Here is a 12500-nt window from a genome sequence, read left to right as displayed (position 1 = left end):
CCAGAGTGAGTCATTTCCTGACCTCCAGCGTTTGTCAAAAGCGTAGCTCATCTTGAAACATGCGGCGTTGTGCTGCTCATCGTAAAGAGGCTCTATGTGGTGAAATCTGAAAGAGGCGTTCCCGTCTGTGATCTCCTAAAGAAGGCCACCGGCTGAGCTCGGCCTTTAAATGACCAGCTCCTCTGGATGGCAGACAGGAGAGCTTGATCTTGTTGGTCTTCCTGCTTCACAGGAACAAGTCAGCGTCGATTATTTACCTGCTAAACACTGTGGACTTTGTTAGGATTCCCTAGAGAGTCACCCCCCTATCATTTTACCTCAAACACACATCCTCACGAGCTGAGCTGGCGAGTAATGAGGGCGAAGTGTGAAACGGATTAAAGGGAAATGTGAAGGAAAATCAACGTGGCAGCGTTAAGCAGCACGAAAAACCATGTTCTGTGTATTTGGGTCGGATTTAATTTCACTTTCATTTCAGCATCACGTTGAGCCCAAACACATTAGCTGTAGTGCCACAGAGCGGCTGGTGGCGTCTCGAGAGCGCAGGCTTCATGAGATCACAGGAAACCCATAAAATGTGAGCTGTCAAAGAGCTGGACGCCGCCGCCGCCGCTGAGCTTGGTAGTCATGATGGATGTTTCTATCATTTTCTAAAATTACTCGTTTTGGCCCAGCGATGGAGCAGATAGCTCGCTGGCCACATCACAGAGCAGTGAGAGCAGATTTTCCCACCATGTGCAACGTGATGTGGTGAAGAACTAAAGCGGGGGTCATGAAAATGACTTGTGCCAAGGGAAATGTTGACAGGACCCAGTGACACGCCGTCACGCTGACATCATAAGACCTGCTGGCAGTGATGAGCAGGCTTACAACAAACTGGTGAGTTTCTTCCTTACATGTTCAGTCCTCCTTAACACTTGTAGACTTTTTAATTCAAGCAAGATGTTCAAAGTGATCCCCAAAAACACAAAGTCCGACCTGAAAACCGAGCCTAAAACCGGCTCAGACGGGTCGTACCAGCTCCAGCTCGAGCATTTTAAATCAAACGCAGAGCCAGTGCCATCTGTTTAGTGAGCTTTAAGAGACTATTGCTGTAATAAAATCAGTTCAATAAACCGTGAAACACGGTGAATGAGCAAGTTAAGGATGGTAATTTAGGTCCTTTATGGAGATTCTTCGAATATCAAATCACCCTGGAACAACATTCCCCTGGCAGAGCGATGAAACCGAGAGGTGATCAAGCATCAGACCACCTCCGTAATGACCTGTGGAGGCCCTACAACCACAAGCACAACAAATGTTTTTTTGAAGCTGTGTTTTTTTCTCTTTTCTTTAAGACCTAGTAACAGTCAGCATCAGGGAGAGACCAAGGTTTCTCCAAATATGCGTTTGTCATTTCTGAACGAAGAACAGAAACGCTCTAAAACAAATGAAAGTGGCCTCCATTCAAAATGTGTTACTTCTTGCTTTCATGATGCAGCTTTTGAGGCAGTCAAGTGATTTATTTAACTCAGCAATGAACTGTGTGATCCGACACTAATGGACCTTGGAGTTCACCTCTAATCTCTTTGGAAGGAGTTCTGGGTTCTTTGGTTACCATTCATATCATCGTCTCTTCAGGTTGTCACCGCGTGTCTTCTTGTGGTCACATCCAGGGCAGTTGTCTTCTGTCAAGTGGACCTCTGACATCTTCAACACAAAAACATCAAGCTACTTGGAGACCGCTACCTTTTACATACTGGTCATTAAATGTCTTTCTAGTCTCCTGAGACAATGCTGTCCTTAGCTGTCTGTGGTCTATGTTCAGTGTGGTACACACCCTGATGCCTAAGAGCACTGCGACAACTGGGCAGACTGAATGGTTACAAGACTGAAGACGCATGTCCCCAAGGTCACATTTTATTTTTTCTCTATTTTATCTTTCTGACCCCAAATCCTCACTGGAGGAATCAGCGGTGCGGAATGACAGCGGGATGGTTTACTCACGTGCTTCGCGGTGCCGGGGATGTATCTCAGCCATGGAGTGGCATCTTCGCTGTCCTCCTCGCTGGATTTGAGGAATCACAAAATGCCTTGAGACTTCAAAAGTCATGGTTTGTTTATGCTATCCACGACTAAATGAAGAAGAAGGAAGAGATTATGTTTGACATCACTGTTGGATGTTCTTTATTTGATGTTGTGCCTCTCCACTGCCAGGATAAAATCATAAAAACACATCATTGCACTTTTCGAAATATGCTGAGAGCAAATAAACCGTTAGGTCGCATGTATTGACATAATCTACATAGATAAGAAATCACATCTCAGCAATAGTCTTTTATTTTGAAAATAACCGGACATTTTACACTGAAATCTTGTGTTATTTCCTGTCTAGCCCTTTGTTAGCTGGTCCTATCTTTGGTGGCGTGGCACGGTGAGCTGCTTCTGGGACAAGCTTGAAATGTAGCGCGCTGCAGCCAGTTTGAATCAACCCTAGGGACTATAATGGATTCTCTGAAGCAGCAACCTTCTGTTGCCGTTCCGTGCCGCTTGTGCCTCCAGTGTAGATTTGGGGTTAGGGCGGGGGTCGGCAACCCGCGGCTCTGGAGCCGCATGCGGCTCTTCCATCCATCTGATGCGGCTCTCTGTGCTTGTAAAATAATGAATGGATATTTAAATAAAATGCTTTATATTTTACTGCATTAATTTTACATCTGTATGCCAGTTATAAATGTAAAGATTGTCTGCGTAAACCTGAACAGCTCCAACCCGGTCTTACTGTGAGACCGGGTTGACGCGTCACGCTTGTGCGTAATCATATCGGCGCTTTCTGAGCTGAAGAGGATGTGAGATTCTGGGATTCTCCTCAGACGGCTCCTGGATGTGTCGCCACATTGGAGACAGGAACAAGCACAATTCAGCCAAAGTTTCATAATCAGGGAACATTTTCAAAGTGACAAGTCTCGCTTCAGTCGGAGGAATCTTCCCGCATGCGCTCTGGTTCTGCGACGCGCTCCAAGCCCCTCTCCACATCTTCAGCTCGCTGTGCACCTTACGTAGTACGCGCTGACAGTGAGCTGCGCTGAGCAGTGTCCAGCTCAGATGTTCAGATGGGAATCTTTTCTTGAGTGATTTAGCTACATCTGCGATTAGCTAAACGAATAAAGTGTCGGTTCGTCTGCATGCGTCGGGGTAATTCTTTCTATTCTTTCTCCGTCAAAATAAACGGTTAAATACGGGAACTGTCCGGTCAACACAAGCCTGCTTTTAACTGTTCTGTTTTCTTGTGAAATTTGTTGCAAAGAGATCAAATTTAACTTGATTACCACCAGAGCCAGGCGCACTGCGCCGATATCTCCGTCGCTGTAAATGAGGGAAAAACAAAATGATCGGATCCTTTTCTGACCTTCCCCACCTACAAAGTTTAATTACAACAATCAAACGTGACAGAGCCTGGATTTGTATTCTGAACAGTCTAAACATGTTTTAAAAAGAAACGTATGACAGAAGTGGCACCTGCTCAGTAAAACCACCAACAGGGTGAAAAATATCTAAATATTGTCGGCAGAGACGGGCTACAACTTCTGGATCCACTTTATATAAATCGTTTTATTGATTATCGTCTTATGAAAGATAACTTTGACGTACACGAGCGACCGGTACCGGCTGCTGTCACCTGTTGTGAGCAGCTCTCTGCTGTCTGAGGGTAGGCCCCGCCCACAACGCCGCGGCTGCTGCGGTGTTTTCTTTACTGTGGGGAACGGGTAATAATGGCTCTTTGATGGGAACAGGTTGCCGACCCTGGGTTAGGGAAACCATTGTTTTGTCAAGTTCAGTTAAATCTGTTCTTGCTCTCAACTGATCATAGATACAGTTTTGAAATTCAGCTACAGTATTGTACTTTTTGATCTTTTGTAAATTTCAATCTATTCGAGTAATTTCAGCAATACTTGTGAGCTTTTCTTTCTTCAACAGAAAGATACCAGCAGTTCTATGGAGAAAATACTTTTAATCAGACTTAAAAACGTGGAACCCCTCTTGCTTTTTACAAGAAAAACAATCTTTTAGAAAGGATGGACTATTATTTTTAAATACGTTTGTCCCTCCCCAAAATACTTTCTTTCAACTGCTAATAAATCATAAAGTGGAGAGAACAAAACAAATGTTGTCCATCTTAGAAAATGGGACATCCTCAAAAAACGTTTTTCTTCGCCTCTCACTTTTGGGCTACTGCGATTATCCTAGCAGCTGTGTCCCTCTTTTTCTTCTTTAGTCATTTCCAGATTCAAGGGTGAATAAATCCATCAGAAACACTCCGTTCTTGTACGTGGACCCAAATAACAGATTTTATTGACTGAGAGACGTGAGACTGATTGAAAAAACAAGGATTCAAAGCGGCCTCCAGTGTCCTGTGGTCACAGTGACAATTTGTTAAAGGCTCGAGTTAATGTTCAGGATCTATGATCGATCATTAAATCTCTTCATGTTAGTGCAGTTCTTCTGCAGCTCCACTGCTTCCACATGTTGGGCCTTCTATAACAGCGTGTCATGTCTGAATAAAGCCACATGTTGCCAAATCTGAATGCAGCGTTCACTTTTTGCTGTTTCATAGTAGTTAGACCCAGCAGAAGGTCAAAGGGACACACATCTCCCTCATCCAGACCACCAGGTAATAATTATCGCTAAACTCTATATTGTGTTATTTATGGATGAATTTCTACCAGCAGAGGAAGTCCTGGAGCCTGCTTCTCCTCAGCCCCGGTGTTGAACGAGGGCCGGTTCATTTGCCCAGATGCATCAAACCGACATCCAGCATGGCAGTTACGTGCTGAATGTCGCTTTGTGATATGAGGAAATCATTGCCATGTGAATTTAGAAGTATTTGTATGATTACATAAATGGCCCAGCGAAACAGAAAAGAAAACCCGTGCATTTTCTGTACCCTGTGATAGCTGAGATGGTTCTGTTTCTGTTCTTTGTCCAAATATAGTTTTTTCATAACAAAAGTTTAATATTAACGTGACCGTTTAAAACATTTTCTGTCTAGTTTTAGGTTACATTTATTTGACTGTATCTTGATTTTTTTTCAAGTGACAGCTTGAAGTGGCAGAGCAGCCGACATCTGGCAGAACTCCGAGTCACTGCACCTATTTACACACGACTCTGTCTTACCTGTGGTCATGGTTACAATCTTGTAAAGCTAAACTGCATTATAGCCTGTTGTTTTGATGAATGGGGTCTGAGTACTGAGATGCTTGATTTAAATGGAGGCGATTTCAGCTTCAACCCTGGGAGCGTGCCTCTCTAGTGCAGGAACGAATTGTCTGAGGAAGCAGCGAAAATCTTCTCAGACCCCGACAAGGTCAAGTGTAAAAGTTGTCAGGTGTTCCGTTGGCTCATCAAAGGCAATCTCTTATCATCTTTAGCACGCTGATATCACATTACCTCCGTGGCCCCTGTCGGTATGCGGTGCAGGCCGGACACCGGGACAGTGGAGGGTCACTGTCTGCCTGAACCTGAGGAAGCCAGGAATTAATCTCTGACGGACAGCGTTAATGCCTTTCAGACCGGAGCCTCGAAGCTACAAAGAGTTCTCCGTAACACGAACGCCGTGCGCCGGGCTAAACGACAAAGTCGACCATCTGCTAACCAGACACAAGGCCGCATGCGCGCACACACACATGCGAGACACAAGGGGTGCCAAACGGATCGATTAGCAGACTAGGAGTGTGAGGGCCACAGCAGGGGGCGGGGGAGACACCCTGGGTCAAAGAGACGGTGTAGTGTTTCAGCACATGCTAAATCAGTTACCATCACACTCACTCACACACTCACACACACACACACACACACACACATAAAAAAAAAGACCTGGCTCAGGGCTGCAGCCGCCCTTCATAATCCCCAAACAATCTGGCTCAATCTGGAGAATAAGTGGGGGTTTCTGGTTACAGTAACACTCCACAGAACAGACACCCGGCCTCTCAAACACATAACAGAGAGCGGCGTCGGAGGAATGTTCCAGTTCCCAGCCATCGTCTGTATTTTCCCTGTTTAGAGATTGAGTTGCTCTTGCCTAATTCTGACACAGTGGGCAGCTGTGGGTGAGTCATTTAAACTGTAAGCGACCAGATCAGTGAGGGACCTTCAGAGTGTTCAATATAATTACTTTCCAAGACGAGGCGGGTTTAGCTGAGGAGGTTAACTCGGTGAAAGTGTGTGTACTCACAGTTTGAAGGGTGTGATTGTGTGAGTGCACCATGCTGAGCCACGGTGCTAACGACTCACTGATGCCTTCACCAGGACTCCCCGAGACTAACGGTGGGCTTCAGCCCGATGCCACACAAGCTACACGCAGCACAAGATTTACTCCCATCTACCTCAAAACGCATCTGGGATTCAGATTTTGCTGTTTGTCAACAAAAGGCCTCCTAGAGGATAAAACTGTGTGGAAAGACAGAAAGGGGGGGTCGACATTGGGACAGAGTCCTGGCCTGCCCTCGTGCACATGTTTGGGTTTGTCTGATCCAACCACAGATGTCACGTTAACCCTTTCCACACAAACCTGGGGGTTTTATGGCTCGGTGTCACTACGCACCTCCTCGTGCTCCTCTCAGGCCCTCTTGCGGGGGATTTATGGCGGGTGGGTCTAGAAGCCACCTTGTATGTCTGCTACATGACAGCTGCTGTAACTTCCTGCCGACAGACGGGCTTTGTGGGGCGTAAATATAAAGTGTCAGCATAAAGCCCTTGAACATGAGTTTTTGCGAGTTGACCTTTAATAAAATCGTATAAAAAGCAGCCTCTAAATATTTACTGCACACTTTGATCGAGCTTCACATTTAGGCTTGGACTTGATGTGAAAAACAGATGAGAAACTTAACAAAACAGGGAAATATTAGTGGTCTGACGTATTCCCTCGATGGGTTTCTTGACTTATTAAGCATCTGTGCATTTTGAATCCCAAAGAAACACAGCTAATTAACCTTATTCCTTAAAAGGGCAAAGCACCCCCATCAGTAAAATTACTGGCTTGCCTGTTCATCATTCAGTCACTGAAGACGTATAACGTTTCTATGATGATTACATTGTTCTATTGGGGGGGGGGGGGGGGGGCAGTTGTTTTTCTGCAGTTGCATTCAGATGTTTGGGTCATGGGCGTGCGTGTCATTCATTATTAATGAACTTATTGATTTAACCCATTATTTTGTCATTCGTCTTCAATGATTTGGCTAGACCAGTTTGAAGTTTCTATTTTTCTAAACGGGGAGTCGAAGTCACGCCCGTCTATTCCGGTCCGTAGGTTCCCTACTGTCAGAAATAGGAATGGGATCTCGTTTTGTGCGCCGTGGATTTCACGTGGACGTCTGTGAGTTTTAGACACATTTGGATGCCAGGACAGTGCGTATTTTTGACGGGCTGCAAAAGTTACTTTAGGCTTTGTGTGAAAAGACGCGTGGAACTACAAATGTTCTTCTCACCAAGTTTAAGTCATCAAACCAGACATGGAGAAGAGAAGATTTAGCGAGCTTCGTTTCCTTCCTCCAGGACAAAAGAAGGAGCGTTAAAAGCATCACCGCTAAGATCCTGCTGTTTGTGTTTAAACACCCTACCTGTCTGACACCTGTCTGACCTGCTCACGCCGCTGCGCTCACTGAGGTCAGCTGACCGCCTGCTACTTTGCACTCCGACCATGAACTATAACGCAAGGGGGAGCTGGCCTTTGTGCATGTTGCCCCATCCTCTAGAACGCACATTCGTTGCGGTAGAAGTGATTCTGCTGCGGACGTCATGTATGCGACGTCTGGTTTGCAGCCATCTTAATTACGCATTTTTACAAGCTAATAAATCCCAAATTACGTGACAGACGTATTCAAAACTCACATCATTACTTTTCATTAAAATTGAAGCATAACATAAGACTTGGGCTCCCTACTGGGACAAAATGATGCATACAGACGGAAATGTGTGCATGCATTCATTCATACGGTGCTGAAAGTTCTGGGATGTCTTTCAGCCTGAGAAGGGTTAGGGCTAATTACTTATCTATGGTTTGAACCTGCACAATTTACTAAAACTTCAAACATGTGAATCCTGTCCTTGCTTTTAAAAACCACTGAAGAAGAATGTAATCATTCCACCCGGGAATGACTGAGCCCGAGTCAGTGGGCTCATGCTGATGATGAGTGGATGTTCTATATGGATAATGTAACTGAAGTTTTCTGTTCTCTTGGTAAAAGATTATTTAGTCATTAGTCTTCAAAGAATTATCTAATAAATATTAGAATGATTTAGTTATATTTTGGGGTCTGCTTTATGTTACAGGTTCCCATTGGAATCTTTAATTTTAGCTCAGCTGAAGCGGCTGTAACCTTCCATAGATCAGCTACGGGGCTCCTATCTGGCCAGAGGATCAGCTCGTGCTGAACAGATCCATGTGTCAGCAGAGCCTTTGACTGACAGCCTGTCACTTTCTCTTTGTCACCAGCACCGTGTGCTCAGATAGGATCTATAAGATGCTGGCTGGACTGCTTTTGATCCAACCAGGAGAACCCAGATTGCTGTTACTACGCTGCTAAACAGCTCGCCAGTTTAACTCCGATAGCGAACCTCAAAACGGAGTCAACGCAAGTTTTGGGCTTCACAGAGGAAAGTTACTTTGGATCCGATATGAATAAGAGATTTACACTGAATTCATCAGTAGAGTGGTCAAAACCTGTCTTTAATCATTCTGGAATCATCTTTTAAAAGAAAAGACTGAAATGTTAGTTATGCTCTAAATGCTGGACGATGCTTGGCTGTAGGTGCTTCTGTTTGGGCTCACAGTACCAGCCTGTCCCTGCCGACAAGAACGGACAGGCATGCATCTTATTACAGCTGAGTAACTATTTTCTAAAGGTGAATTTTATTATGAAATAAACAGAACAAAGGAGAGATTTAGTCACTGAAGACTGTTTTAAATGGTGATCAGTGTCCCAGGAGGCGACCTTGGTCATTGAGGAGTTGAGTGTTTGCAATTTCCAGCCTTCTAAGCATCATATACATCTGATCTTCCTGTTACAGGTGAGCGTCCATACCAGTGCCCCTACTGCGACAAAGCTTTCAGCAAGAATGACGGCCTGAAGATGCACATCCGGACTCACACTCGGGTCAGTGATCTCCTCAGCTACTGTTGATCAGCCTGTTTCTCACTCTGGTCGCTCATCTCTGCAAACACTTGCAGCTGCTTCTTCACACGTGGTGCACACTTTTACCTTTTTAGGTACACCTGTTCAACTGCTTCTTAACACAAGTATCTGATCAGCCAATCACACGGCAGAACCTCCATGCCTTTAGACATTTGGTCAGAATTCCAGGTTACTGTGATCTGGGGCCAGAAAACAGACACGAATGTTTAACTGGGATATGTGATGAAGCAACGTTTAGCATGAGTCGGCTCCTGGAAATCCTCCGTGTTACTTCTTACTTTTCATTTGCAGTCAGCATGATTATTGAACTCATCAGGAATAAATGGTATCATTATTGAGTCATTTGAATCACTTTTGCACACAAAATGCTAGTTTTTGCTATTGACTTCCATTGTTTATGCTAAGCTAAAGCAGACGGACTGCTGTCGGACCAGGAGAAGCACTACGCTAGTTTTCTCACTTACCTAACTCTGTGGAATATGGCCTGTGTGTGTGTGTGTGTGTGTGTGTGTGTGTGTGTGTGTGTGTGTGTGTGTGTGTGTGTGTGTGTGTGTGTGTGTGTGTGTGTGTGTGTGAAAGACTCCCTTTTATTAATTTCAACAAACTGTGCAAAGAGAAGATCCACTAGCTGCAACAACTCGTAGGATAATGAACGTGTTAAATATGTGTGTGTGTGTTCGTTCATTCATCCGTGTGTTCTTGTGCATACTACATACTGAGGACCATTTTGACCATTTACAAGGTGAGGATATTTTTCTAAGTGAGGACATTCTTTTGGTCCTCACTTTTTTTTAGAAGCTTACTATACTAGTTAGAGGTAGAGTGTGAATTAAGCTTAGTTAAGGTTAGGGTAAGGAACAGATCAGCATTGGTTAGGGTTAGGCATGGTGAAATCACAAAAATGAATGGAAGTCAATGGAGGGTCCTCACTATGAGAGAAAGACAGATGTGTGTGTGTGTGTGTGTGTGTGTGTGTGTGTGTGTGTGTGTGTGTGTGTAAAAGACTCCCTTTTATTAATTTCAACAAACTGTGCAAAGAGAAGATCCACTAGCTGCAACAACTCGTAGGATATTGAATGTGTTAAATAAGTTAGGGTGGTTTGCTCCTCCCTCCTCATTCAGCACATTTTCATGCATCACTTTTCAGCTGCTTGAAGTTGTTAGCCCATGCAAATCTTTCCGTGAGCTCTTTGGAGTACCTGGAGGTGCGTGTCAACGTGTGACAAACGAAACCTAGCGTGTTTATAGTTTTATAGTCATTGCTTTTGACCGTGACAGTTGCTGCATGTCAGCAGAGTTCATTCCAACAATCAGTTTATGTTCAGCTGTTCAGAGTTAAGAGCATCCTGCTCAGGTTGGCGTGCCTTGGTACAAACAGGCAGGTATAATTTTCTGATTAAAGTGACTGATGTTTTGTTCTGAACGTTCCTGGATCTGCCTTTGCTCACGGCGCTCTGAAATATGGGCCGAGCGGTTACAAACAGCAGAACCAGATGAAGTCACTGTGGAGAAAAAGTTAATGTCATTTGGCTGAAGGAGCTGCTGTTAATGAAACGATGATTGGAGATGGATGTGACTGGAGTTTGTGTGTTTTACACCACAAACCACATCACTGGCAGGCCATGCAGAAACACATCTGATGCAGATATGAACCGTGGTTGTTCTGTGTGTGTTGGAAGGGTTTGGATTTCAAACGTGAATGGATGTGCTTGTTTCACTTGTCCTACGATCACAGAAGTCGTTACCACCGTTTATTCTCAGGAAGCAGGACTGTTAATTGTGTTGAGATGGTTTGACAACTTTGAAGAAGAGTTTATATAAAGTACATCACAATTTATCTGAACTATTTCAAAGGCAGCACGTGTTGTGGAGTCCCAACCTACCTAGCATCATAACTCTGGCTCTTCTTCCAGTTTTGTGTTGTACACTAGCTTAAAAATAATAATAATAATAATAATAATGCATTGAACTTATATAGCGCTTTTCTAGACCCCCAAAGTCGCTTTCACACACTCTCACATTCACACACTGCTAGTGATGGTAAGCTACTTGTAGCCACAGCCGCCCTGGGGAGGTCTGACAGAGGCGAGGCTGCCATTTGGCGCCGTCGGCCCCTCTGACCACCACTAACACAGGCAAGTTGGGTGAAGTGTCTTGCCCAAGGACACAACAGCAGGATACCCCTGGCGAGAGCTGGAATCGAACCCATGACCCTCCCATCATGAGGCAACCCGCTCTACCACCTGAGCTACTGCTGCCCCAGTAAATCATGCCATTCACACTTGGGTAGAAGCTGCCAAATGTTTAGTACCTGAATAATTCAACTCAGAAAGTCCTCCAATGTACAATTAGTCTCCATGGTAACAAGACCATCCACCCATTCACATGCTGATGGTGATGAGCTACGATGTAGCTACAGCTGCCCTGAGGCGCACTGTTAGAGGCAACTCTGACAAACACTGGTGCCACCGGTCCCTCTAACCTCCACCAATAAGCAAGGCAGGTCAATTGTCTTGCCCAAGGACACGACAGTAGAACGAGCTGGGTTTGAACCTACAACCTTCCATGTACTGGAGAACCCACTCTACCTCCTAAACTTCTGCCGCCCGCTAACCTTGGAGCAAGTCCCACTCTCCTATTTATTTTCAACCTCGGGGTGTAAACTTTATCCTGATGCTTCCCGCCTTCTTCTCTGTTGTGTTGAGTTGTGTGGCTGCACTACAGCACCACATACAGGCCCGGAGTCGTTGCTGCAACACTTTGAGCAAAACATTAATTAAACGTAGTAATTATGTTTATCTGGGTAAAAGCTGCTGCTGCGTACATTTGTGTAAATGTGAAACTGCGTGTGAAATCAGCGATCACAAAGCAGTGCAATTCTTCAAGCTGTAAGTAAAACTCCGCCTCCATTCCTCCATCCCGTCCCAGACCCCCTTCACGTTTCCAGCTGTGAGAGCACATCTCCAGCACAAGCCTCCTGTTGTGAACCAGGTCCTGATTGAATTTTCTGCACATTTTCCAGAAAATCTCTGGTCTTCATGTGTGAAAAGGGCTTGAGGCAGGTGGGCATGCTTCCAACTTTTAAAAGAATTTAGTCATAAATCAAAACACCAGACAAGTTTATGTTCTGATCTTTGGCATCAGATAAAAGTAAGTAACACAAAGAGGAAACGTAAAAGACAGAGAACGTTTTCTTGTTGTTCCCAAGAGGTTTTACCTGAAATAATACTATCTCACTGAAGAAATACTGCAGTTTCTGGCAGAGCTTCCCCTACATACTGGTGCATGGAAGCAGGAATACCTACGGAGGCCAAGGCTCCTGAACAGGTATGA

The 12500-nt window shown here is 44.7% G+C and overlaps 1 protein-coding gene across 1 annotated transcript in view; it reads left to right on the top strand.

The window, feature by feature from the left end:
* The window catches only part of prdm5 (PR domain containing 5), a 94811-nt gene that overhangs the window by 70719 nt on the left and 11592 nt on the right, over window positions 1–12500 (top strand). The window contains exon 14 of the mRNA XM_054734884.2: window positions 9043–9128. Within this exon, the coding sequence (XP_054590859.1) occupies window positions 9043–9128 (86 nt within the window). The remainder of the gene's footprint in view (window positions 1–9042; window positions 9129–12500) is intronic.

Source organism: Nothobranchius furzeri, chromosome 8 (genome assembly GCF_043380555.1).
Source record: "Nothobranchius furzeri strain GRZ-AD chromosome 8, NfurGRZ-RIMD1, whole genome shotgun sequence".
In the NCBI taxonomy this organism is placed as follows: Eukaryota; Metazoa; Chordata; class Actinopteri; order Cyprinodontiformes; family Nothobranchiidae; genus Nothobranchius; species Nothobranchius furzeri.
The sequence above is the reverse complement of the archived record's forward strand: the minus strand, read 5'-3'. Positions and strand labels throughout refer to the sequence as shown.